This window comes from Clavelina lepadiformis, chromosome 3 (assembly GCF_947623445.1).
Source record: "Clavelina lepadiformis chromosome 3, kaClaLepa1.1, whole genome shotgun sequence".
Lineage (NCBI taxonomy): Eukaryota > Metazoa > Chordata > Ascidiacea > Aplousobranchia > Clavelinidae > Clavelina > Clavelina lepadiformis.
Genome location: NC_135242.1, coordinates 5,256,587 through 5,284,180, shown reverse-complemented (window position 1 = coordinate 5,284,180; position 27,594 = coordinate 5,256,587). Strand labels below are relative to the sequence as shown.

At 35.3% G+C, this 27,594-nt stretch overlaps 4 protein-coding genes across 7 annotated transcripts; 2 read left to right on the top strand and 2 right to left on the bottom strand.

Moving 5' to 3' along the window:
- The first annotated feature begins 84 nt into the window (after window positions 1–84).
- On the top strand, window positions 85–3,545 carry LOC143449372 (dymeclin-like). Its single transcript, XM_076949544.1, has one exon. The coding sequence runs from the start codon at window positions 1,375–1,377 to the stop codon at window positions 3,391–3,393; it is 2,019 nt and encodes a 672-aa protein (XP_076805659.1). The 5' UTR covers window positions 85–1,374; the 3' UTR covers window positions 3,394–3,545.
- Window positions 3,546–4,332: 787 nt separating this feature from the next.
- On the bottom strand, window positions 4,333–8,233 carry LOC143449371 (uncharacterized). Its single transcript, XM_076949543.1, has 12 exons — window positions 7,992–8,233; window positions 7,728–7,838; window positions 7,321–7,502; window positions 7,005–7,122; window positions 6,779–6,902; window positions 6,462–6,631; window positions 6,130–6,381; window positions 5,771–6,020; window positions 5,575–5,672; window positions 5,242–5,374; window positions 4,844–5,005; window positions 4,333–4,675 (listed from the first exon to the last, which is right to left on the bottom strand). The coding sequence occupies exons 1-12, from the start codon at window positions 8,056–8,058 to the stop codon at window positions 4,477–4,479; spliced, it is 1,866 nt and encodes a 621-aa protein (XP_076805658.1). The 5' UTR covers window positions 8,059–8,233; the 3' UTR covers window positions 4,333–4,476.
- Window positions 8,234–9,785: 1,552 nt separating this feature from the next.
- Window positions 9,786–14,560, bottom strand: LOC143449370 (uncharacterized). Of its 4 annotated transcripts, XM_076949540.1 has the most exons (8): window positions 14,384–14,560; window positions 13,320–13,424; window positions 12,998–13,243; window positions 12,295–12,927; window positions 12,045–12,211; window positions 11,642–11,890; window positions 11,376–11,556; window positions 9,794–11,156 (listed from the first exon to the last, which is right to left on the bottom strand). In XM_076949540.1, the coding sequence occupies exons 2-8, from the start codon at window positions 13,411–13,413 to the stop codon at window positions 10,888–10,890; spliced, it is 1,839 nt and encodes a 612-aa protein (XP_076805655.1). In that variant the 5' UTR covers window positions 13,414–13,424; window positions 14,384–14,560; the 3' UTR covers window positions 9,794–10,887. The 4 variants fall into 4 exon arrangements, with proteins under 4 accessions (XP_076805656.1, XP_076805657.1, XP_076805655.1 ...); XM_076949541.1 differs by lacking the exon at window positions 14,384–14,560 and having other exon boundaries at window positions 9,786–11,156; window positions 12,295–12,924; window positions 13,320–13,531; XM_076949542.1 differs by lacking the exon at window positions 14,384–14,560 and having other exon boundaries at window positions 9,787–11,156; window positions 12,998–13,199; window positions 13,320–13,433.
- A 5,659-nt stretch (window positions 14,561–20,219) lies between these two features.
- Window positions 20,220–23,946, top strand: LOC143450736 (uncharacterized). The gene is made up of 12 exons (XM_076951397.1): window positions 20,220–20,442; window positions 20,590–20,700; window positions 20,926–21,107; window positions 21,245–21,362; window positions 21,466–21,589; window positions 21,737–21,906; window positions 21,987–22,238; window positions 22,348–22,597; window positions 22,696–22,793; window positions 22,989–23,121; window positions 23,360–23,521; window positions 23,703–23,946. Exons 1-12 carry the CDS (start codon window positions 20,376–20,378, stop codon window positions 23,899–23,901), a joined length of 1,866 nt encoding a protein of 621 aa, XP_076807512.1. The 5' UTR covers window positions 20,220–20,375; the 3' UTR covers window positions 23,902–23,946.
- The last annotated feature ends 3,648 nt before the right edge of the window (window positions 23,947–27,594 follow it).

Here is a 27,594-nt window from a genome sequence, read left to right as displayed (position 1 = left end):
GATTTTTCGGTTCTTACGAAGTCGAAGTGGTCTTCAAATTTAAAGTTGTGACTTGTGTTGTGGTTTGGCGGACCGAAACGGTCTATCAAAATTTATACTTCTGCAACTACAGCAGAAAGCTAGCAGATATTCGTTAAAAGCCGCGGTCTGTTAAAATTTGTTAACTGTCGCCAAAGTGTAGGCGATAACCTTGAAAGTTACTAGTAGCCTTAAATAGTCCAAGGACTGCTGAGTATGGCTTTTTTCGGCCAGATCTTGGGTGCACCAAACAATTAAAAATGACAAGTGCGCTGCTCAAAAATGCTCAGGCGAAATTACACAGTAATGAGTAATGTACATAGGCCTAGCTTGAAACTTAGTTTTTTTCAAACTTTGAATCAATTGAAAGTTGAGTGCACAGAAGTTCTGTCCATGTCATTAAGTGTCGAGTAACGCACCTTAAGTGCGGTACTGAAGCTCATGAAAAGCGGTATTGAGTGCTGGTATGCCAAACTCTGGAGTCTGGGCAGTTAAGATGAGTAGGTGATGTGATAAGATGATGTTTATGATGCCGATATAATTGAAATGGTTCAACTTGATTTGGATTTGTGCTGTTATTCCTGTTTGTGGCTTGACCTAATGATTCATGCTTAGAAACACACTGCTTTGGCCTAGAGCCCTAGAAAAAGGTCTATGTTGTTATGGAAGTTAGTTTTTGTTTACCCTCTGCTTTCATTAAACTTTATGTAGCTGTGTGCAATCTGCAGAGATATCGATTAACAATGGCAATGCCCAGTCAGCGGTCATGAGACATTGTTTAGTAGTTGCACTGCAAAATCAGGCTTTAAATAAAGCAACTGTTTTTGATATGACTACAAAAACTGGGTGCCTAGTTGACTTTCAGCTGAATTAAGTTGCCCGAGCTGAAATCTGGGTGCATTGGCTTCGGTAAAATCACACGCTGCGTAACTTTTGGACAATAGTGTGAACAGAAGCTTAAGCGAGTTTTACTTGCAAAGAGGTGAATAGTTTTAAAAACAACATTTAAATATGGTAATTAAACCCAAAAAAGTTAAGAAACAGCCACCGTAGCTACACTGTATTCTATTTTTTGAACACATTTTTACGGTCTCCATTTTTTGAATCATTTCGTGTGCCATATAATCATTTGCACAATTTAATGAAGTGAATATGGTAACCATTTTTTGTTGAATTGCACAATATTTGACTAATGACTATCCTTTTCCTCACCAGATTCTTTTCAATTTAACCATGAATTTGTGAGGCAAATTTTAATAACATCTTATTTATTTACCCACCTTATCTTCAAGATTTTCAAACTAACTATTGGGTTTAAATTTTACCACTTCATGCTTTAAAAGCCAAGGGGATCTGATGGGTACAGTTCAAAGTGTTCCAGACTATTCACTTGTTACTACATATCTACACAAGCTTGCGGGAAGAGAAAGTATATCTGAAAATGATCCATTTTGGAATCAGTTATTCTCAAATTCTTTGCCAGACACTGCAGCTGTAATCAGTAAACTCCAACAAAATGAGGTCATGAAGACGTTCTGTGAGTCGTTAATTATGAATGCTGATGTTTCTAAAAACTTTATAACTTTAGTTAAAGTATTTTTGTCGAGGTGCTCAGAACTTGCAACATCAGTGGAGTGCGATAACGTTATGTACATTTGGCAAACTACAAATGCGCTGTGCATTTTACGCAACGTGTGTTTGTCTTTGCTGGAAAACATGGCCGAAGAGAAACTCGTTGACCTGTTCAAATGTACACATTCTGATAATCCTGTTATTTGCCAGCTTGACAAAAGAGCGGAAATTGACCATTTGAATAATTTTATCCACCGTCTATTGGATATTGTCATTGATATTCCACTGTCTACACTCACTTATGCTTTACACTTGGAAACACTTAACTGTATACTTGTTTTACTCTCTTGTCAGGTATTTTTATCATCTCCAGTCCAGCCCATATATGATGTTTTTATTCATGATGTTAGTGCAGATGAAGCAAATGCTTTCATTCATAGACTTATGGGCAACTTTGTTAAACAAGTAACTAACACGAGTTGCTTGATTTCATCAGAAAAACCCAGTAAGGAACATTCTGCTGATCTAATGCCAACAATATCTAAACTTTCATCGTTGTTCACGGGTAACAAATCATTTGAGAAGGAATGTAAGCCCACACAAAGGGCTACATCACTTAGCCATCTCAGTAGTCTTATCATACTAATATTAATGAATTATGGAGATAAAGATGAAGGTAGTAAGCAGATTAATGGCAATGTATTTAAAACTGCTTTATCTATAATTTGCTATACGCCAACATCACAAAGTCAACAGAGTTCATTTTTTGTTGATTTTTCAAGATTATATTCTACTCTGTGCACTACAATTGCAGAAGAGTGTGGATGTGGCACCTTGCTGCTCTATTACTTGATGCAGTGCAATCAAAGTATACAAGCATTTATTCTCTCGAAAACTGAAATTGATGATCTAGTTCTGCCTATTTTGAAAATAATTCATTCAGCTTCATCGAAAGTATCAAATCATGTATATATGTCATTAATTGTTTTGTTAATATTTACTGAAGATGCCGACTTTAACAAAAGTGTTCATACTATTAAACTTCAGTCGGTTCCATGGTATACAGACAGACACCTTACAAATGTGAGTTTGGGTGATGTAATTGTTTCAGTTATTACACGGCTTTTATATCTAAACATGCGTCAACACTTTGACGGTTACTTGAATACGAATTGTCTTGCTGCTTTAGCCAATATGTCACAACACTTTCGAAATATTGGTGTTTATCCTGCTCAGAAAATATTTGAATTGCTGACATACTTAATGAAACAGTATGATCGTTGCAATGCGTCGTTGATGCTTCCTGACCACCACTCGCTTGATTCTGATCATCCAGGCCCTTCAACTGCACAGAAGCAAACCTTAGAGGAAGTTATAAAATTGCTTTTGGAAGTAATTAGTTTTTGCCTAACTAAAGAAATACTTCTTCATAATGAAAACTTTATTTATGCCATGCTACAGCAAAGCCATGTCTTTACAATGTTAAGAGAGTATGTAATGTTCAAAGATGACATGTTAGTCATTGACAAAATTGTGGCCTTTTTTCTGTTAAAACTTGAAGAGCAAAACCTGTTGTCACAACCTATGACTGTCAGTCAAATTCAAATCATAATTAGTGATTCTGCCAAGCACATGCCTGAATTTGAATCGCAAAAAGTTTCCAGTATGAAGTTTCATTATGTAGAAGAAGAATCATCTAAAGACTTTTTTATTCCATATATATGGTCGATTGTTTTTAATGAAAGTGGAATGAATTGGAATACAGAATGCCTCAAACAATCCGATTATGATGTTGATGTTTAGTTTCCTAACGTTGCTTTCTTGCCTTTATATTTAAACTTGTTTTTGCCTTATGGTACTGTATTATATTTAAATGATGCTCTAATTTACCTAAATCTATAGATTTGTATATTCACGAATAAATAAATTAATCATACGAAAAGGTTCTGAAAGTATTGAGTACACAGCCAATTAATTTACAAAATAACCTACAGAAGATCAAATTATTGTTTTGTATATGCATATTATTACACAGCTGTAGCCTAAACAAGGCGCACTGCAGGTTATGGCAGTTTTCGCTAAGATCTTCGGTGTGCGGAAGCAAAATTTTAATGTGCACAGTGACCTGAGCCCGAAGCCAGAATAAGGGAGGCGGTTTCATAACCAATAGAGCTGGTTCTGCAGCCTGGGCCAATATGGCAAAGTATGTTTAAAGTGTAGGCATACTACCTTTTATAGATATTTTGTTATGACATCAAGTGCCACGTAGAACACGAAGGCAAACCATACGGCCATAATCCTTGCTACGTGGCCGGGTTCGGTGCAGGAGGTTCTGAACAGGGTGAAACGGAGAGTTATCAATATTGAATGTGTACGGCTTGTCATTTAGTGTTAACTAGCTATTAGTAAGCCTAACAGACCAATTAACTGTTTCTATACGTATAAAGATTATGCTTGTTTCGATACTAAAACTTACTTAGGTTATATTTATTGCAATATCTTTTACCACTTGCTTGATATGGACTACAAGACTCGATGGCCTTTGCTTATTATATGTCTTAGGCTACCACGTGCACTTAAAGTAAGGCATTACCAAAAAGATCACATGAATATTTTTGCTTGAAATGCTTCAACCGGATGTTGCTTGTTTGTTTTCATTGCCATGACAAATGCAGTAGTCTAATAGAAATTAAATTTCCTTTCTGCTTTCGCTGAAGTTGATTGCGGACTTGCAGCAAAACATTTTGCTACAGAAAATTTATTAATATAAGTCCGAACACATTATTGTCTGAATGGCAAGTGGGCAAATATATCATGAATGCCGCATGCACAATTTTAATACTGAAGTCACAGTAAAAAAACGAAGACGTCTCTTTCCGTTGCTAATTATTCAAATTTATTTAGCATGACGGATATGTAGCCACTACTATTTTTGCAAATGAGGTCACTTAAAGAATCGCCATTTGCGTCGGCGCAGTAAAGAATGTCATCTTCTGCGTTGCAAAATTTTGGAGCGTTTCCTTCCCAATCAATTTTTTTGCTACCGAAATGAATGTCTCGGTTATAGAAAAGAACTTGCATTTTTCTAAAATACATTTGTTATAAAGTTTTAATTAATTGTGTTAATTGGATAAAGCAAGGTGCAATGTTACAACTTTCCTACCAACCATAACCTAATAAACAAGACAAACGTTAATTAAAAAAACGTTCAAATACAAAAGCTCAGCAACTACTTATATTTAAAAATAAATACCCGCTTTGTTTTTCATGACACAACAGATCATCGAGTCCATCGTTATTGAGATCACCAACCAAAATGTGTCGAAGTTCTTCCGTAAAAGTATCACACAATTTACTAAAATCTTGCCAGTTGATTATTGAATACTCGCCCTTTTCAACACCAAACTTAAGACGCCTGCAGGTAGTTAAAATTTAACAATTTCAGCCAAGTGTAACCAACTCAATATCAACCTTAACCGACTTTTACTTAAGTGAATTATTTTCACACATAATGCTTAGAACCAAATGAAAATCAATTATGACGAACTCGTTCAGATGTAGAAGGATAAAATCAAATATACCTTCAACTTCAATTTTGAGAAACATTTCTTATAAACACGTTAAAACTTTGAAGCATTTCAATTTTCTTACATGAAGTTATCGGGGTAATAACACAATAAGTCTTCTTTTCCATCCCCGTTGAAATCTCCCGTAACAACACGACCAAAGTCACAAAACCATTTATTGGAGCTCCACACAGCTCCATAAAATAGAGCTATTGTTTCTGGCAAAAGCATATAAGCATATAAAATTGAAACTGATTTGACAACATTCAACATGTATACTTGTATATTGATTAGGCATATAGAATTACAGGTTGGAATGTACAATTGAATTAAACCATGCTTTCAGTGCCTGGTGATTTCACGAAAAAGCAGGAAATTCTAGAAGTGATTTAAATATACTGTGTATATGACACACTACCTGGTATTACGTTGCAGCTTTGAGTGTTGCATGCTTGTCCCGACCACATAGCATCATCACAATTGCCACTATCCACAGCGCCGGAACATTCACGAAATCTGATTAACATCAAAGTATTGCTATTACACAGTAAAGCCTTCTTTGTCTCTGGTAAACAAATGAAATATTGCAAAAAAAACACGACTGATACTTATACCTCCATTGATATCCGTTGCCGCATGATTTTGAACATGGAAACCAATTAGACCATGGGCCCCAGGTACCATTCCCAGGTATCATAGTTGTGGTAATGCATGGAGTGGTTTGACAAGCTCTTTCCTCGGCTGGTGATCCAGGACATTCAATCGCTTCATCACTTCTACTAACACATTGACGAAGACGAGTTTGAATGCCACCTCCGCATGTTACCGAACAGATACTCCATTCTTTCCATTCGCTCCACACAGCTTCATTTCAAAATTTATTTACATTACCAAACCTATTAAAATTGATTCAGTTTTTTTAATTGCAAGCTATTCTGTTCACTTTTGCGTAATAAGACATGAATGTTTATACATGGTAAATGAGTTGTTGTTGAAGTGGTCGATACTTTTGTACGACATTCGTACAAAGCATTGATTTGTTCCACGTCGGTATTTGCAAATTTCTTTCTTTGCGATCGAACTGGTTTGTTTGTTGATTTATCAAGGATGGTTGGAAGGTTATTTGAGCTGAAAGCATAACCACTATAGTGCATGAGAGAGCTTGTGTCATAAGCTGACCCAAGAGAATCGATAAACGTTCTTGTGTTGAAGTTATTTTCTTTTCCTGAAAGTAAATTATTAACATTTTAAACAAATACCGTTTTATAGCCAAAAGGAATGACATTAAATTTCAAGTTCAAATACCTGCACGGATGTTTTCTTTTACAATAGTGACATACTGATCTCTATCGGGTCTAGATTGTTCATGCCAGAACCCCAAAGCATGCATAATTTCATGCTGTACAACACCGTCCCATTCGCATCCAAAACCAATGGAGATCGGTTGCTTTCCACCTCTACAACCAACGTATGACCTGATTAAAAGTTTTTTGTAAGCATCTACGATTGACTAAGAACGGCACAAACAGTTATTGTTGTAAAAGGCATATACGTCTACATTGTAAACTTATATGTATATATATGTATGTTGTAGACTTGACAACATCAATTATTACGCTTACCAACAACCACCCTCAGATAAAAACTCGATATAATCTTTTTCATCGGTATGTGGTACGAAGTCAATGCAAGTTTTCTTAGAAAACCTCGAAAATGCGTTGGATATTGCTGTTTTGCCTTTGGCAGCTATAAGGTATAAACGGTAAGATGTTTAAAAGAACGATCAAAAAACCTTTAAAATGTTACATTTACCGATGCTCTTGTTAAAACTATTTTTGAAACACGTACACAAACTGTCGTCAAAAACATAAGGAATCTTGACGCGGCTTTTAATTCTTACTCCATTCCATATGGTCATATTCATCTTTGGTCCATGTGCAATGTCTTCATAACGTGCTTCATAGGCCTGAAGACAGTATGTTATTGCTTATATAATGTATTAGCACATTTTCTTGCAAAACTAACAAACGATTTTTGCCTATTACAAAATATCCTATTTTGAAGCCACTTTTTTGCCGATTAAGCTTAGTTGTAAAGGCCTTGTTGTAATAAATTGTTGTTGTAATAAGCGAAGGCATTTCCTTGAAAATAATGCGTTACTTACTTGTTTAAGATAAATTACATCAATAAGATCGTATTTAATGTCCTCTTCATAAAGACCGCTTGAGCTGCAGTCGCAACTAATTACACATCCAGATTTATCCGTTTCATATCCAAGAAATGAGCAGTTATTGGAGCAAGACGATGCATCAATCGGGCAATCTGTATCGGCGCCTTGTACATCATCTGTGAAATAATAGTTACAACACTTTGGTTTAACGCAAACTATCGTTTAATAATCACTAGAAGTTTTTACTAATTTCTCTAATATCGGTGCGTCAAATCACATTTTACAGACATAGTTACAATATTGGTGATGGTAGTAGCAACTTTGTTTAAGGCAAACTATGGTTTAACTTGCAGTCAGTACAAAGCGTTTTGCTGTGAAAAGAAGCAAGAAACTTTTCTTACTTAAGCAGTAGTTGACGTCAATCGGGCTCGGTGTCTTACTCCCATCTCTCTTTTCGGACATCACTGCCTCGTATAAAGCGTTACAGACGTCTCGGTTTGGAAGTGTTTTACCTGCGTATAACATCAGATTTTTAAACGATATCACAACCACCAGTATTTCCACAACTTATCTAGGCCTATATAAGATAAGCAGTTCCTCTTAATTTCTCTAATGTCGGTGCAGAAATTATATAACCGGTGTACCGTGTTTTTAAAATCACTTACCAGTTGAGTAAGTAGAAACGTAAAGCAAAAGTACTGATAACACTACAGTTGCTCGGATGTCGTTCATCTTGCTGACAGTAATAAACTTAATAATTATACTTGTCCTGTGCACTGCTTCACTGCTGTGCAGTCTATTATTTCAAAACGATAGTCACTGAAAACTGATTCAAGTAGTTGATGAAAGCAAGTCTTTACGAAAACCCAAAGAGTTATAAAAACGTAATCCTCACTGTAAATGTGTCCTATAAATGAAGAAAGTTTACTCATCATTTTCAATTTGGGCCAAACGATTTGATAGATATAACACTTGTTATGCATTTTGTTAACGTACATCCTGGTTTGCTCTCCTAATTAGAAAAGAGGGCATTCGTGATTTCATCGACAGCCAGAAATAAGGTCGTTTTCATGATATCAGCAAACGACTGCGAATCATTGCTGAAGTTATTTGAGGAAGCATAAAATTTTATATTTCTAGGTTAACCTTGAAACTGGGGAGTCTTCTGCTATTCTACAGTACTCTAGTGTCATACGTAAAGAACTTGTATAAGCCTACAACAATTGGTTTATAGTATTTGTGATAACAAGTCTATAGATATCGATTTTGTGTAAGTTCTGATCGTCAAACATTTTTATTTTGTTTTTTTTGATTTTTCTATAGTGTCGCCCGAATTTAGAACTGTCCACCAAGTCCACTAAATAGAAACAATTGTCGTTAACGCCCTGCCTAAGGTCATTACAACGGTATATGCCGCCACTGTATATCGTACACACATTGAGCCGCAGTTATTGCGAGGCCAGCGCTCGAATCACTCGGCTACCCAACCGACATTTATTATGCACCGACCATGTTGGCCTTTTTTTATTAATATTTAACCTTTTTAATATCAATTTATTTTTATTGCTTTATTTAAAAAAATTGGATTTGTGTGCAAATTATATCTCAGAGTATTATATTACTGAAAATTAATCGTTTTTTTGTTTACCGTAATGTACATTGTAGTCTACAGTGTTATTGAAGATATATCAGTGGCACAAAATATGACAAATAGTCGCAGTGTTTTGAAAGTTCATAACAGTATAGGCTACGCTGATGACTGAATAACTTAAGTCTTGCACAACGTATGAAATCATCGACATCATGCGACAGGTTAAATGCCCGCCCTCATTTTAAACCGAATAATATTTAATGATTAAGCTTTAATTTGATGGAATTGTGTAAATTGTTTGTTTTTAAGAATTTTATTTAAAAAGAATTTGGTTAAATGAATGCTTATTTTTGTATTAGTCTATACTGTATCATATATTTAGAAACGCATGTAGGTCTATCGTGCAGATTTCTTGCTCCACATTGACGACCTGTTTTACAAAGTAGTTTTGCTTGCTCTAGTTTAGATGATATCATCATCAGTTTTATAAGTGTCTTACTTTAGCGTTTTTCTTTTTTACACCGAAATTTTTGATTTAATGCATATAACGTTGTACAGAAAAAAATCCGTGTATAGGCCTACTTCGTGCGATTAAAAGGTAATATCTATACGGTTTCGTCAATCTTATTATATACACTTATAAACTAACTTATATAAACTTATAGTTATACATCATCGGTTTAATAAGTGTCTTATGATAGTGTTTTTTTCTACCAATCTTGTTTCATCCATAAAAAAGATGTTGCAAAGAATTTGCATTTTGTGCGATTAAAATAAAATATGAATACGGTTTCGTCAAACTCTTCAAAAATGGTAGGGTTCAAAAAGTAAATGATATTAGTTTTCTTGCTACTATTCTGTCTTATTTCGACATCAGGTACATAATCAATAACAACGTGGCGTATTTAAAATATATAATGCCCGAATGAACCAGTTAATGTTGCTGAAAACAGATGTGTTTGACCATGTCAACAATCGCTTTGAGATAACAAACTAAAACATAACTCTAAGTTCAATAGCATTGCAGTTCAATCATTGCAATAAATTTTGAATTGAAGCCGTGTGGATGACAAAATGACAAAATGACAAAATGGGACAATGCTCGATAAGATTAAGAACAAAGTTGAATAGATGCTAACCATTACAATAATATTAAACTTTTATTACATTATGTTTGACTATGTTGTTTCTAGTCCCAACAATCCTCACTCATTAGGCTACGTCACTTTCAAGATATTGGCATGAAGTTTTCTTTAATTTTCAATTAATGCGCTGTCTTATTAAAACGACTGTCTTTTGACTTCTCTGCATAATTATCCTTTCATTGCAACTCATTATACACCTTACGGCTTACGGTATGTTGTGTCTGTCACCATTACAACTCGTTTAATTTCTTAACAATGCCTTCGCAGTTTGCGCCATCAGTTAGTAAGTTTGTTGTCAAGCCTTGCGTTTTTATCTTTGTCTTTAACCTTTAAACTTCACGTTTTATTTCGTGCAGCGATTTCTGCAAGGAATACTGTTCCTATACAAAAATATAATATAATTGTTGCATGATCAATTCTACTATTTATTCGTTCATATTTTCCTGAAAAAGCACAATGGTTTATGTACGAAACATGTCTGATTCACTTATAAAAGAAATAAGCTCGATCTGGACTCTATCTACATTGTATTGTTGATAATTAATTCACCTTTTTCTATTTTATTTTGGTTTATCAAGTTATGCTGAAGTAAATGGAAATATTTTGTAACTCGGCAGTAATTTGGAACGATCTTTGAGGATGTTTCATGACAAGGATTATCCTGCTACAGTAATAAACATTTTGTGTTTCGCAATTGATCATTTCAAAACGTTTCCATTATTTTATCAGGTTTACGATTGTTGACTGGAACATCTCTCGAACGAAACATCTTTAAGCAAAGTTGTTACAGGGCAACGCATTTCAATAAGAAAAAAAAAGATTTGGTTAATTCATCCCAGTCTCTATGTTTCCATCTTTTTGTTCAATCATGCTTTTCATTTCAAACTTATCAACGTCGACATCACAATTGCCGTTTTCCTTGTTCTCGTGATGTAAGTGATCTTTCGTGGATCCGATAAATTTCGCCACCAAGAAATATGCAATGACATAGAACAACAATCCCGCCAGACATATTAAAGAGCTTATTTTGAATAAGCCTTCCCCTCCATACAGATCCAAAAGATAGCCTCCTGCGAAAGATCCAATTGCCGCTCCTGTATACGGGCCAAACAAATTGCAACAAAGTAGTTTAACCTTATTCGTTGTACACTAAAGCTTTAAGCCAAGAAACATGTATCTGTAAGTTATGAAGCATGATGATGACATGATACCGGTTGCAAACTTCTAACTCAGGAACTCTCGCTACGCCTGGATCCTACTTTCTTACCCCAGTTGATACGGAAGATGTGTCATAAGCAGTAGCAAAAACAAACCTAAATTCCACGAGAACATGTAAACAAGAGCCATGGTCGTAGCTCGCAATTCTGGAGGACTGATGCTTCCTGCGTAGTTACAAACAGCTGGCCACATCAAGCCGTAAGTAATTGCTCGAAACAAGTCCATTGGAATAATCATCCATGCTTCAGTGAGCAAAGAATAGAGGTAAAATCTGATCTAACGATATACGAAATTTTGGAATGAATTTGTTTTTAATAAATTTCATACTCAGCCAGCGTCAAATCGCCTTTATAATTCTCACCGAAAATAACAGCATTGTAACGCAAAAAATTGCTGGACATCCGACTCTTTTTATAACGTATCCAGAGTAGAAGAGAACAGGAATATCAGATAGACCTCCAGCCAATGTCGATAAACCCAGTACCATAGTTGATGCATTTAACTTCATTTCAGCAAACCAAAATACATAGTACTCCAAAATAGCTTGTGCAAATCCGTAAAAGAGCAAAAGCACAAGAAAAATTACGAAAAAAGGATTCCTTAACACAACCTGCAAGAAATTCAATATTTTTTATTTGCCTTTGGAGTTGGACATTTTATTTACTTGTCAGAATTATAGAATTAAAAACTAAAAGGGGAATCATTTCTGTCAAATTAGAAATCCATCATATTTAAGTAAAACGTATAAAGGCCATCTAGCTTACCTTAATTTTCGCCAATTTCACACGATTAGATCCGTCATATTTGATATCGAGCTTATACGCAACACAAGAAGCACAGATCCATGACGTAATATTTGTCGCGTACATAGGAATGTAGCTGATATTCGTTGTTGCATGTCGGAGTGCACCAATGGATTCCTGTGTATAATCTATGTAAAAATAATTTATGAAAGTCTATTTTAGTAATAACAGTCACATACATTTTCGTCATGTTAACTTCACATAACTTAACCTTTCAGATGGCCAACAAAGGCAGCCATAGCTCCGCTGAGGGCACAGCCCAGTATGATTTGTCTTCCATATCTCCAGCGGTCTTCTTCTCCAAGCGCGTTTATAATTGTTGCGTCAATGATTGGAGAAGTACCAGAAACCGAGAATACCAACAAGCTAACTAAAACTAACATTATCCAAAACGTGAAACCAAACGAGTTAATTGTAATTTTCTCCGTCTTTGTTAAACCAAAGATAACATAACACGTCTTGTTATTATTTGACAACACTATACCATAATTTGTCATCGCTGGAAACTCTTTGTAGATTGAGCCAGTATTTTTAGCATCAGCTACCTTTCGAAAACAGTCGGCTAAAGACAAGTTTGTATAATTTTGTTGGCATGAATTACATAAACAAGAAGGTAAATTTGGCAAATTTTTCTGAGAATCAGCACTGCTAGAAACGTTTTCGCTGTTGCCTATTTTCCAATCAGAGAAATCGGTCAAGTTCCATGAAATGTTTAGGCAGTTTTTTGATTTGTTCAATCTCTGCACATTATCCTGGTTCCGATCAATATAGTAGTCCATCAAGTTCTCCATGTCAGTATCGTTACAAAAGGACTGGGAGCGATTGTAGCACATCAATGCATCTGCTACAAAGTGTCAGTCTGACATCGTTAGTTTGTTTGTGTATATTTACAATTTAAGTAATTACAGTTTTACCTAATTCCTTATGTGGTTTAGGTGGTAGCACAAAGAATTGTGCGGATAGAATAGCAGAACCAGAAAGCAATGCTATGATGAGGATTTCCTTTGGACGCTTTGTTTTATCAGAGATCATCCCCAAGCACAAGGATGCTGCCGCCGCTATAATTTTCTCCACGGAAAATATGAGCCCAGCCTCATAGGAAGACAGACCAACATGCTTAAGGAATATAGCCTGGTAAATGGCATAACCACAAACACCACCTTAAAGTATAAATTTTTTTATTGTTTTATCTCATCGCTTTCAAATTAATAAAGAATATACATTGTTAAAACTTACCTATCATACGAAAAAGAAACAGCAATTTTAATTTCAAATACTTGAAGTTATTTTGATTTCGACAGCAGCTTTCCTTGTCTTTGTTCAGAGCCATTTCAGTCAGATCTTCGAATAAGACAAACGTAGTTACATATCTATTTTCACCATAAGTATTTTACAACAACAAAACTTTCATTTGCTAAACTGCAAAAATCAAACAAGTCTGTGTGAAATGATACAAATTTGCAAGTTTCAAAAACGTTGTTTGTTTGGCATTATCATTTAGAGAGTTTTAAATTCTAGATAACGCATCGTTTAGCAGCTAGCTAGTACCCCTTTATTTAAGATAGCCAAAAACTCCTTTAGTTTATTATGTTTTAGTTAACTGCATAGATTCATTAATCTCCCGACTGATATCAGCTAATTTCATATATACATAGGCTATCGCATTTCGCTTAAATTGATATCCTCGCTTTTCTCTATTGGCAAGTAGCTCAAACAGAACCATAAAATAGAAACATAAAATTTGAGAAAACAGCAAAATGAATAAGATCTGTAGAACTTTGGCTGAACTGAGTTTTGAAATAGGCTAATTACAATCAAGCCAAAGCTACAATATACCTACGGGAAGCAGTGCTTTACTGCTTTAGTGAAAAGGGCAGATCTGAAAAACGAAGATATGCCAGGCCGAATAAGCGTGGCGCCAGATTAAATTCGCTCTAGTTCTTCAATTTATGAGGGCGCTGAAACGTTACATATGTACAAGATTTTTTAGGCTATAACAAGCAAACTATGATGAAAAATAAATAAACGTCTGAACGATTTAATACAAACAGACAGAATTATAGGACTCTACGCTACCGAGGCTAACACAGAGAAAATTTATCAAACAAACTTTTCGTTGTTTAAAATTTGTTATGCGGTTGGAATGACGTCGGTTCTACAGTAACAAGTCTAAATATAAATTAATTCAACAAATGTCAAGCATAAGAATGTTATCCTCCTAACGCAACACCACAAATTTATTTTTGTTAAGAAATGAAACGGAAGCTCGTTGAAAGTTCAGTTACTTGTTCTCAACTTACTTGAGACTTCCTCTTTCCACAAGAAAAGCTCCTATCCTCGCGTCGCTTCACGTACAGTATACTATAGTAATACGAAATTTAAAACTGATTGAAATTTTTTTAGACTAGTCATTTTTAGTTATAATACAACCGTGCAAATACTCTGTTGCAAACCGAATATCTCTGCTTAGCCCTACGGTCTAACTCTAACGCTTAGTAAGAACATTGTAAAAACTACTAAAAGTTAATTAAAACACCAGGAATAGAAAAACTAAAGAAATTTATCTGATTTCCTTTACAAATACAAACTCATTTTACAGTGCATAAACAAAGCATGTTCTAGCACATCTTTGCTGCGTGAGCTTCAATACTGCTGAGTTGTTGTTTGAATAGATAGGGCAGTCAGATGCGTTGAAAGTAAACTTTTACGAGACGGTTGTTTGTTTGACGAAAACGTTGTTGTCGCATCTATTGTCCCAAAGCATTATAAAGTGCGATGGATCAGTTATTTGGCATGGTGACACGCAGCTGAGTGAGAGATCGCTATCAAATGTAATTTGTCAGACACTTTTCAGTAAACAAGTTGTAGAGATTACCGGGTAAAGCTTTAGTACAGTGATTCTTAAACTTTTTCCGTATTCGTAGGCTACCCCTTGAGATTTCATAAAATTTGCTTGTACCCCCCGACCAAAATGACTTACAAAAGTAAAGTAAATTGCAATAATTGACGTGAAACACTGTGTAACTGTAACGAATCAAATCTTCAAAAACACCAGCTATTACAACGTATACACAAACCATCACACATACTTGTAATGGCCTGTTGATTGTTTTTTCATTAATGGTCAGGCTGATGGAAACAAGGTTCTTTTTTGCCCCAGCCCGATTACGCGCGTACAAGAGTGACGGTTGGATCGATTGTCGGGTAATGACTTCAATCAAACGCCACATTCGACTGTTGTTTGTCTCGTCAAAGTCTATCGCGAATAAATTTGCTGTTACGAGCATGAATAGTGATCTCCATATTTTTTATCGCTGTTAACGGTTACTACTTGCCTCTGCACATTGCAAAACATAAAGTTAGAGTTTTTGTCGAGTTACGTTCTAAGACATACGTGTCAAACTCCCGGCCCGGCTTAAAATAAAACTTGGCCCGCAATGCTATTTTATATATTGAACTATTTCCGGCCCGCGATATCATTGAACAGTATAACTTACTTTTTTCAAGCAAGAAACAGGATTATAACAAATCCCGAATTATAAACCGATTTATTCTAACGCTTGTAATCTGGGCTGCTTTTTTCTTTATTGTTTGTTAATTCTTTAATGCTTTTGCAAAGAGATGAATGAAACATAATGATGTAAGAGAAGAATAATCAAAAATAGCCCTGACAAAACTCGTCAAAAACATCAAAAAATCGGTGTTGTTTCGCTGCCTGTTCCAATTCATGTGCTCGTGTCACGAAACGTTCAATCAAGTTTTGTCCTTACGGCCCGCAGCGTTAAATAAGTTTTGAGTCTTGACCCCTGGTGCGATTGAGTTTGACACCCCCCCTGTTCTAAGACATGATATTTCGTGGTCATCCAACACATCTCAATGAATACAAAAGCAACTGCTTCACTTGCAAAGGAATACAAAGAAAGTGTTGATTACCCTATCCATGCACAATAGAGTAAAATAAACAGAAAACATGCCTGAAAAATTGCTATACTGCCGGTTTTTTGCACCTGATGTACCCTGTCTTACCTTGTGCAAGAATTGTTTTACAAAACGTGCAACAATGTTGTTAATCTAAGTTGAAAGTCAAAACAAAGTGAACTAAACTTAACCTAAATCTATTTTTTCGTCTAAATTTCACTTCGAAGTAACACATCATTTCTCCTAATCCAAACGACTGTTTTAACTATACGGGCTGTGGGACCCACTTGCGGTGAAACAACCATTTGCGGTTAAGTTCGCTCATTTTACAACGTAGCACGAAGTTATATTGTCCTAAACGCAATTTTGCCTGCATATTTCCTGCTGTGTTATTTTATTATCTCCCGCGTCTTTGTCATGCCAACTAAAGCAAGGTCCCAAGATGTCGCACTTGAATCGTAAAGTGAGCGAACAGGGCAAATGAATTGAAAACCATTTGGTCAGCACGTCCACTTCGGTCAGCATTGTACAGCTGCTGGAAGTCTGTATTGCTTTAGCTGTCTGCTTGATTGACACTGAAACCCTGCGAAGGACGCTTGAAAAAGATGGAAGGAAAAGCTTATTCAAAACAAGCGCTTTAATATATCTGGCGGATTGTTGCTCTATGTCATTGCATATTTCTTATGGTATAGCGAAATGTATCGGATCCATGAAAGATCACTTTTTACATCATGCCAACAAGTAAAACTGTAAATGTGATGTCGATGTTGATAGGTTTGAACTGAAAAGCATGATTGAATAAAAAGATGAAAACATAGGGACTGGGAAGAGTTAACCAATTCTGTTTGTTTCTCACTAGAACGGCCGAGGTGTCGAAATCGACACTTTTTGAATTTTGATGTATATTTTTTTTTAGTAAAAGCAGTTGCAACGATATAAAATTTTCAGTAGCTTCCTAACTTTCTTGAAAGAGTATGGATAAGTAACATTTACCGAAATTTGATTTTCGATTTATTTTTTACAACCTGTTATACCTTCAACGGCCGAGGTGTCGAAATCGACACCAAGATGATTTTAGTGGTTCAGTAGACTACAACATCTTTTTACTTCGCACGATTGCACTTGCAACTAACATATACTTGAGATTAGCCCAGTTTTTATCTTTTCAAGTGATTGTTTATCTCATTTAGATACAGCTTTTACGGAGAGTTTATGACATCCTAAACGTACTTTGTCCATGTATATTTGCACAATACAAACTCGCTTTGCTTTGCAGCGAAGGCGAACTGTAAAATGCACACGACAGTTTTTGTGCAACGTATGGATTGTATGCCATACGCTATTAGCAGAGCTAGGCTATAAACTGTACAGTAGGCCAAAATAAAACAAGGTAGGCGTGGACGTTTTCGACCAAACGGCGAGAAAATACACAACTCATGCAGCAAGTAGACGATGACCTTTGGCTGTTTGGACAAAACTACTGGACATAGTAGAGCTAAATTTCTGGATTCTGCACAGAAAATATTTCGGTAGCAAAATCGGCCGACGAAGCTTCATACTCCAGCTTACGGAGGGGTTGAGGGATGCTTACGCGGTGAAGCGGAAGCAGGTGGTTCAAAGAGAAGTGAACCCAGCGCAGAGAAGACCATCTGGAAAGCGAAGGAAATGTGCGGAAGAAATTGGAAAATTATATAGTTACAGTTTGAAGTCACTGCAGCAGGTCAACTTGCGGAGTGTGTGGTAACGGCCACTGGAAACTTACACAATGCAAAAACTGCACGACGTAAATAGATCAACATGGGTCCTGCTGTCAACTCTAAAGACTTATCACATTGTGTGTGGGAAACATATGAGCTTTTTCTGCAATAGTTAGCGTTTTGTTAAGATACCTACCATCAGAATAATGATTGTTTATGTTTCAACTCATAAATATTGTTTTTTTTTCGTTTCTTACAAATGTGTGCAACGTCATCAAAGGTCGAATTGCTGTAGCTATGTTAGTTTTTGTTTCTACTGAACAAGCAAAATACATCCTAAATTCATTACGGAAGTATTTAGTTTTGAGTTTTTCGCTAAATTAAATCAAAAAGTACATTTTTAAGGATGGTGTCGTTTTCGACACCACCGGCCGTTAGAGGTAAACTTGTTTTCCGGCCGTTCTAGTCTTAAAGGCGTTGTGATGCCTTATATCGACTTTGCTTGATGGTGGTTATAGTTTGAGATAACTCTGTTAATGATTGTGATGTAAACGTTTTGAAATGATCAATTGCGAAACACAAAATGTTTATTACTGTAGCAGGATAATCTTTGTCATGAAACATCCTCAAATATAGTAAATTAAAATAATAAATAAATAATAAATAATAATAAAATAATAAATAATAAATAATAAATAAATAATAAAAATAAATAATTAGCAAATTACAAAATATTTCCATTTACATCAGCATAACTTGATAAACCAAAACAAAATATAAAATGCGAATTATAATCAATACAATGTAGATAGAGTCCAGGTCGACTTTATAGCCAATAAATACAACATGCCGTTGTTACCAGCTGTGCAGGAATCATATTTCTTTTTCAAGTGAATCAGACATGTTTCGTACATAAACTATATGGCAGAAGGTGTAGTATTGCAGTGATTGAACTGCAATACTATTGAACTTAGAATTATGTTTCAAAGCGATTGTAGACCTGGTCAAACACATCTGTTTTCAGCAAACATTAACTGATTCATTCGGGGGTTATATTTTAAATACGCCACTTTGTTATTGATTATTATGTACCTGATGTCGAAATAAGACAGAATAGTAGCAAGAATACTAATATCGTTTACTTTTTGAACCCTACCATTTTTGAAGAGTTTGACGAAACCGTATTCATATTTTATCTTAATCGCACGAAATGCAAATTCTTTGCAACACCTTTTTTATAGGTATCGGTATTTGAATGAAACAAACAAATGTTGAAACAAAATTGATGGAAAAAGAACGCTATCATAAGACACTTATTAAACCGATGATTTATAACTAAACTAGAGCAATTAAAAAGATTTTATAGAACAGGTCCTCAATGTGGAGCAAGAAATCTACGCGATAGATCTACATAACTGCTAAATGGGCTACAGTGCAAGAGAAAAGTTCCATTATTTAACCAAATTCTATATAAACAAAGTTATAAAAAATAATTATGTCATTTCATCAACTGAAATTTTAAAATACTAAATGCCATTCAGTTTAAAGTGAATGTCGACATTTCTTCCAATTGTGCAATTTAGTTTAATGAAAGGGCTTGTGGTGATACTTTTACACGATCTTTATAATCAGTGATTTCTGTTAGATCTGGAAACAAATCTTGTGTAATACTGCATATGATGTTGATTTTCATAATTCATTATTTGTTGTGCAAAACTTTAGGCATCAGCATAGATTATGCAATTATGAACTTCCAAAATACGGCGAATATTTGTCATGTTTTGTAACGCTCATATGTCTTCAATAACAATGTACAGGTCTGTTATTAAAAAACAGTATTAATTTTAGACAATGCAATACTCTGATGTATAACTTGCACACAGAAACGTTTTAAAAATTGGTAGAACTACAGCAAGATTCGAGTGCCGTGGTGCTAGACTTTGCATGTCAGGCCACTGGGCCTACCCACTTTGAAAAAAGTTGGGCCAGCACTGAACCAGTTACGTGGATGCAAGCTGTGACGTGACCACAATCCTGTCGATTGACCAATGCGCGGTTAGTGGTAGACATGGACTACAGCTTTTTTTAAATAAAGCAAAATAAAATTAATCAAAGAAGATTAATCATTGCAAGATAATTGAACAGCTATTAAGACTCCTTTTTACAAATATTATAAACCAGTTGTTGCAGGTTGGAACCAAATGTTGTCTAAGTATGACGCAAAAGTGCTGAACAATGACAGAAGACTCCCCAGTTTCAAGGTTAACCTGTAAATATAAAATTTTATGCTTCCTCAAATAACTTCAGCGATGACTCGCAGTCGTTTTGCTGATGTCATGAAACGACCTTATTTCTGGATGTCGATGACGTTACAATTACCCTCTTTTCTAATTAGGAGAGCAAACTAGGATGTACGTTAACAAAATGTATAGCAAGTGTTATATCTATCAAATCGTTTGGCCCAAATTAAAAATGATGAGTAAACTTTCTTCATTTATAGGACATATTTGCGGTGAGGATTAAGTTTTTATAACTCTGTTGGTTTTTATATAAAGCCTTGCTACCATCAACTACTTGAATCAGTTTTCAGTGACTATCGTTTTGAAATAATAGACTACACAGAAGTGAAGCAGTGCACAGGACAAGTATAATTATTAAGTTTATTTCTGTCAGCAAGATGACCGACATCCGAGCAACTGTAGTGTTATCAGTACTTTTGCTTTACGTTTCTACTTACTCAACTGGTAAGTGATTTTAAAAACAAGGTACACCGGTTATATAATTTCTGCACCGACATTAGAGAAATTATGAGAAACTGCTTATCTTACATAGATAAGTTGTGGAAATACTGGTGGTTGTGATATCGTTTAAAAATCTGATGTTATACGCAGGTAAAACACTTCCAAACCGAGACGTCTGCAACGCTTTATACGAAACAGTGATGTCCGAAAAGAGAGATGGGAGTAAGACACCGAGCCCGATTGACGTCAACTACTGCTTAAGTAAGAAAAGTTTCTTGCTTCTTTTCACAGCAAAACGCTTTGTACTGACTGCAAGTTAAACCATAGTTTGCCTTAAACAAAGTTGCTACTACCATCACCAATATTGTAACTATGTCTGTAAAATGTGATATGACGCACCGATATTAGAGAAATTTGTAAAAACTTCTTGTGATTGTTAAACTATAATTTGCCTTAAACCAAAGTGTTGTAACTATTATTTCACAGATGATGTACAAGGCGCCGATATAGATTGCCCGATTGATGCATCGTATTGCTCCAATAACTGCTCATTTCTTGGATATGAAACGGATAAATCTGGATGTGTGATTAGTTGCGACTGCCGCTCAAGCGGTTTTTATGAAGAGGACATTAAATACGAATCTAAAGATATAATTTATCTTAAACTAGTAAGTAACGCATTATGTTCAACACAATTCCTTCGCTTGTCATAAAAATGCCTTTACACAAAATCGGCAAAAATCGTTTGTTGGTTTCTAAGAAAATATGATAAGAAGTTATATAAGCAATAACATGCTGTCTTCAGGCCTATGACGCACTTGATGCAGAAATCGCACATGGAGTAGGATCGGTTGAGTACGCATGGAATGACGTGAGAATTGAAGGGCGCATCAAGATTCCTTATGTTATGGATAATAGTTTGTGTACGTGTTTCAAAAATAGTGTTAAGAAATGCATCAGTAAATGCAACACTTTAAAGATTTTATGATCGTTTTTTTTAAACATCTTATCGTTTATACCTTGTAGCTTTAAAAGGCAGAATAGCCATATCCAACGCATTTTCAAAGTTCTCTAAGAAAACTTGCATTGACTTCGTACCACATACCGATGAAAAAGATTATATCGAGTTTTTATCTGAGGGTGGATGTTGGTAAGCGTAATAATTGATGTTGTAGAGTCTACAACATACATATATATACATATAAGTTTACAATGTAGACCTATATGCCTTTCATAACAATAACTGTTTGTGCCGTTCTTAGTCAATCGTAGATGCTTACAAAAATCTTTTAATCAGGTCATACGTTGGTCGTAGAGGCGGAAAGCAACCGATCTCCATTGGTTTTGGATGCGAATGGGACGGTGTTGTACAGCATGAAATTATGCATGCTTTGGGGTTCTGGCATGAACAATCTAGACCCGATAGAGATGAGTATGTCACTATAATGAAAGAAAACATCCGTCCAGGTATTGGAACTTGAAATTTAACGTCATTCCTTTTGGCTATAAAACGTTATCTGTTTAAAATGTTAATAATTTACTTCCAGGAAAAGAAAATAACTTCAACAAAAGAGCGGATATCGATTCTCTTGGGTCAGCTTATGACACAAGCTCTCTCATGCACTATAGTGGTTACGCTTTCAGCTCAAATAACCTTCCAACCATCCTTGATAAATCAACAAACAAACCAGTTCGATCGCAAAGAAAGAAATTTGCAAATACCGACGTGGAACAAATCAATGATTATTACGGCTGTGGCACAGAAGTATCGACCACTTCAACAACAACTCAGTTACCATGTATAAATATTAACATTTTAATATGCAAAAGCGAACAGAATAGTTTGAAATTAAATAAACTGAATCAATTTTAATAGGTTTGGTAATGTAAATAAATTTTGAATTGAAGCCGTGTGGAGCGAATGGAAAGAATGGAGTAGCTGTTCGGTAACATGTGGAGGTGGCATTCAGATTCGTCTTCGTCAGTGTGTTAGTAGAACTGATGAAGATATTGAATGTCCTGGATCACCAGCCGAGGAAAGGGCATGTCAAACCACTCCATGCATTACCACAACTGTGGTAACTGGGAATGGTACCTGGGGCACATGGTCTAATTGGTATTCATGTTCAAAACCATGCGGCAACGGATATCAATGGAGGTATAAGTATCAATTGTAATTTTTTGCAATGTTTCACTTGTTTACCAGAAACAAAGATGGCTTTTTCTGCGTAACAGCATGACTTTGATATTAATCAGATTTCGTGAATGTTCCGGCGCTGTTGATAGTGGCAATTGTAATGGTTCTATGTGGTCAGGACAAGCATGCAACACTCAGAGCTGTAACGTAACGCCAGGTAGTGTGTCATACACACAGGATATTTAAACCACTTCAATAATTTTTTTGTTTTTCATGAAATAGTTGGAAGTGAGCGATTTAAATCAATTGTACATTCCAACCTGTAATTGTATATGATTGAATTAAATACAGGTATACTCTGTGAATGTTGTCAAATCCATTTTAATTTTGAATGCTTATACGCTTTTGCCAGGAATAATAACTTTATTTAATGGAACTGTGTGGACATCCGATGAATGGTTTTGTGGCTTTGGTCGTGTATTTACGGGAGATTTCAACGGGGATGGAATAGAAGATTTATTATGTTATTATCACGATAACTTTATGTAAGATAATTTAAATACTTAAAAGTTTTAATTTGTTTATAAACATTGTTTTTTCAACATTGAAATTTAAGGTATATTTGATTTTATCCTTCTACATCTGAACGAGTTCGTCATAATTGATTTTCATTTGGTTCTAAGCATTATGTGCGAATGTAGTTCACTTAAGTAAAAGTCGGTTATGGTCGGATTTTGAGTTGGTTACACTTGACTGAAATTGTTAAATTTTAACTGTCTGCAGGCGTCTTAAGTTTGGTGTTGAAAAGGGCGAGTATTCAATAATCAACTGGCAAGATTTTAGTAAATTGTGTGATACTTTTACTGAAGAGCTTAGAAACATTTTGGTTGGTGATCTCAATAACGATGGACTCGATGATCTGTTGTGTCATGAAAAACAAAGCGGGTGTTTATTATTAAATATAAGTAGTTGCCAAGCTTTTGTATTTGAACGTTTTCTAATTTGTCTTTGTTTATTGTCAATTGTCTTGTTTATTAGGCTATGGTTGGTAGTAAAGTTGTAACATTGCACCTTGCTTTATACAATTAACACAATCAATTATAACTTATTTACAAATGTATTTCAGAAAAATGCAAGTACTTTTCTATAACCGAGAGATTCATTTCGGTAGCAAAAAAATTGACTGGGAAGGAACTTTTCCGGAATTTTGCAACGCAGAAGATGACATTCTTTACTGCGCCGACGCAAATGGCGATTCTTCAAGTGACCTCATTTGCAAAAATAATAATGGCTACATATCCGTCATGCTAAACAGATTTGAATAATTAAAACTGCGTAGACATTGTTTCTTTGCCGTGACTTCTGTTTTCAAATTGTGCATACGGCATACATGATATATTATTATAAACCCACTTGACATTCACACAATATTGCGTTCAGACTTTTGTTAATAAATTTCTGCATCAAAATTTTTTTGTTGTTTTGCTGCAAGTCCGCAATAAACTTCAGTGACAAAGCAACAACCCGATAAAAATATAGTTCTCTCCAGAGGGGATATCAATGGTTGGTATACCCGGTATAGTTGGTTGGTTGATATAGAAATACTGCAACAAACATAGGTTACAAACATTAGAAATCATTAAGGTAGCTTTTTTTCTAAAACTACAAGTATATCTCTTATAGTTCTAATACAAACCTGTCTTTTTATCCTTAATTTTTCCTCAGCTTACTTTGGAATTTTTTAACCATAAGTTCCGGTTAGCTTAAGTTTCTGAAAATAAGGGTCCACTATAGAACTATATTCCCAGTTCCATAGATATTCCATATCCTTTTCTTGACCTCAGCAGCTCTAATTTTTGAGGTGGAAAACGGTTACTTATAGCCTACAGGTTGGCAGATAACAAAGAAACCAATAACTAAATAAAACAAATAAAAATACAGGAAGTGGTGTAACTAAGGCCCCTACAATGCACTTTGTACTTTAGCCAATGGGTATCAAGTTAATAAGTTTATTATATCTTTTATAAGTTGCCCATTAATTGTTATCCACAAAATAGCTTATTGTTTCTGTAAGTCGTCGTCATCATATAAGTCATAAACTGCATCAAAAGTTGTTAGTACACGGTCATAACAATATCAAGTTTGGTTAAACAGGTGCATTGTTTTCTTGATTGTTTTTTCCAACGCTTGTTCAAAAGTCATAAAACTTGTTTTGTAATTGTCCAAAGCAGGGTCATAATTATTAAGTCTTACATCGTATGAAGTAAAGAGAAAACTTTGCATTAAGATAAGCAGAACAGGATTAACGCTTTGACTGAAAAAATCCTTTGTCTAAGTCTGACGTCACTTTCATGGCAGAAAGAAAAAATGCCTATCAGTACAACCCGTTGTAAAAACTGCTTAAATAAACAAATTAAACAACGATTGAAGCTGAAACGCTGACAAGCCACTGCTAAACATCTTGCTCATTCAGATAACAAAGTTGGCACTGTAACTGCAACTGAGTTTTTGGTAGCTTATCTATAACGTGCGAGTCAAGGTGTTGTGTCCTGCTTTGGTTTTCAGCTATGCAATGGCAGTTAAACGCGAGTGGTTAACAGCCATTGTTGTTGGATTTTTGCTGTACAGTAGTTGGACAATAAGCTTTACAGGACGCTTAAAGTGAGGGCAAGTCCAGAAATAAGATGGTCTAAAATCTAAGAGTTGTTGTCAGTCAGTACAGTATACTAGATTTTTAATGATATGCTGTGGTTAAGCAATTATTGCTAAAAATTGTATCGCAAATTTGGCCTCTATTTCAGTCTATTATAGACGTCTAGAGTCTATTATAGAATAATAGAGTCTATTATTACGAAGATGGCGGACATTATAAAGTTAAAATGTTGAAACAACATGTTTGGTGACTGAAGTTTGGTAATAGTGGAATAGGCTATCTAACGCGTGTTGGATGAAATACGTTTCCATAGTTAGGTGTTTAGTAGCAGGGAACGTTTTTTTTTCAGCATGGAAATGTCACAGATGACAATACAATTTAGGGTTGCCATACGTCCGGATTTCCCCGGACATGTCCGGAATTTTAGTGTTCAAACTGCGTCCCAGGGGAAATGCTAAAATATGCTTAAATGTCCGGAATTTTTAAAATTGTTTGTTGCGTTATGGGTGATAATTTCATTGAAGTCGAACAAGACCTTGTTGAAAAATATCAGATCTTCGGAAAAGTACAATTGGTATGAGGGAGAGTAGAGTATTGTTTATACGTTCATTACTTGTAATTACCTTGGAGCGTAGGCTATTTTGTAAAAAATTCTATGCTAATGTTCGTTTTCATAAATGTTACTGTTTAGAAGAGAACTTGCATTCGTGTATTGCAATACAACATTTCTTTGCTGTTTGTGTATAGTTTCGTGTTTATCCTTCTTTCACTAAAAAGCAATGGCGGTAACGTACTTTGGTAATATTCTAAAGTCGGTCAATGCAACTGAGGTAAATTTGTTATGGATTGCGCATAATCAAATATAGTAACCCTAGCCTAGAGATCACCAGAGGTCAAATCAGAGATGGCCCAATAGCCTAGTGAATTCACGACACTATGTTCAAAAATCCACTCCGGTATACAATGGATAGGCAAAGCATTGCTAGTGTGACATCATATTGACAGACAATGTGTTCATACCTCATCTTAAAAACCACTAGTGGGCACTAAAGAATGTCCGGATTTTAGGCCACGAAAATATGGTAACCTACAATACATAAACTGGTAAAGTAATCTTGTTTTTACAGCAGTTACCGGTACCGGACTAGGTTAGCACCAACAACCAAAACTGAGCTTAGTGCGCTGTAGCTTAGCATGTAGTCTACATTCACCAGTAGAAATGCATTAAAGATAATAAGTTAGTAAGGGTCACCATACGTCCGTAATTTTCCGGACATGTCCCGAATTTCGGTGTTGAAATCTGTGTCCGGAACTAATTCTAAAAAGTGCTCTAATGCTCCGGAATTCGAGCATCTAGTAAGTTGTGTTTAACTTGAAATAATGTGCACGTGTTGCGAAAATGAAAAGTGTTACGGATTTCTAGGCCTTGCGGGTAAAAGACCTTGTTCTTAGCGCTAGTCTAGTGTGATTCTTTCAGTTAACTTTACTTTGTAGCAGAGTAATTTTCATTATTTGGTAACTCTGCGAATTGGCTGTTTATTTTTCGAGTCCTTCGACAAGGTTATTGTATTTTTAGAATCAATTTTTGCTGTTTGCTTTATAGTGACTAACTTTTAGGTAGTGTATGTAGCCAAATTTGTCTTATTTTAGTTAAGCGGAAAAAGGTCTAATATTAATAAAACAGAAAGCAGTTGAACTAAACAAATGTGACATTTCTAGGCCTATGCTTTTTTTCTCAGTGACAGTGATGCTATCTCGCGGAAAGATGATCGTTTGAATTGGTAGGATATAAGAACATATAGGCTACTGTAAAATGCCGTATAAGGTATAACGCTTGTTTGGTGTCGCGAAAGGTGGTCATTGGAACCGTCACGAATTTGACCTTTTCAGATATGGTAACCCTAAGCTAGCTAAAGCTTATTTAACGCTAAATGTTTCTTTTATACATCCTGTTCGATTTCATTGTACGTATTACTTCTCGGCTACACGAAACATTCTTTTGATACGTGATCCGAATACTTGAGTCATGCACATTATTTTTAGTTTGTGACGTAAGAAGAACCGCCATCTCCGTTTAATTAAAACAACACATTTACGTTTTTTTGCCACCGTTTTGTGGCAATAATTGCTTAACCACAGCGTACAGGTAGTAGTCAAAATCTTTTCTCCATTATACTAACTAACAATTACTCTTTGATGTAAGTTCCAATTTGTTTTTGGACTTGCCCCTCTAACGAAAGCTTGCTATTACGATCAAACTTTTAAATTATATACTCAAACAGCTAAATTATTGTGTTTGAAGACGATGTAGCCCATTAAGTTTCTAAAAGTAAGGTTAAGCTTAGTTAACCTACCAGTAGTAAAT

Excerpts from the sequence above, each read along its gene's own strand:
- LOC143449372 (XM_076949544.1), top strand. The coding sequence starts at position 1,375 with ATGGGTACAGTTCAAAGTGTTCCAGACTATTCACTTGTTACTACATAT.
- LOC143449371 (XM_076949543.1), bottom strand. The coding sequence starts at position 8,058 with ATGAACGACATCCGAGCAACTGTAGTGTTATCAGTACTTTTGCTTTAC. Across the intron at positions 7,839-7,991 it reads CGTTTCTACTTACTCAACTG|GTAAAACACTTCCAAACCGA; the intron begins GTAAGTGATTTT and ends TGTTATACGCAG. Across the intron at positions 5,673-5,770 it reads GGCAACGGATATCAATGGAG|ATTTCGTGAATGTTCCGGCG; the intron begins GTATAAGTATCA and ends GATGTTAATCAG.
- LOC143449370 (XM_076949540.1), bottom strand. The coding sequence starts at position 13,413 with ATGGCTCTGAACAAAGACAAGGAAAGCTGCTGTCGAAATCAAAATAAC. Across the intron at positions 11,891-12,044 it reads TGAAATTGGCGAAAATTAAG|GTTGTGTTAAGGAATCCTTT; the intron begins GTAAGCTAGATG and ends AATTTCTTGCAG. Across the intron at positions 11,157-11,375 it reads CATGTTCTCGTGGAATTTAG|GAGCGGCAATTGGATCTTTC; the intron begins GTTTGTTTTTGC and ends GCCCGTATACAG.
- LOC143450736 (XM_076951397.1), top strand. The coding sequence starts at position 20,376 with ATGACCGACATCCGAGCAACTGTAGTGTTATCAGTACTTTTGCTTTAC. Across the intron at positions 20,443-20,589 it reads CGTTTCTACTTACTCAACTG|GTAAAACACTTCCAAACCGA; the intron begins GTAAGTGATTTT and ends TGTTATACGCAG. Across the intron at positions 21,590-21,736 it reads TTATCTGAGGGTGGATGTTG|GTCATACGTTGGTCGTAGAG; the intron begins GTAAGCGTAATA and ends TCTTTTAATCAG.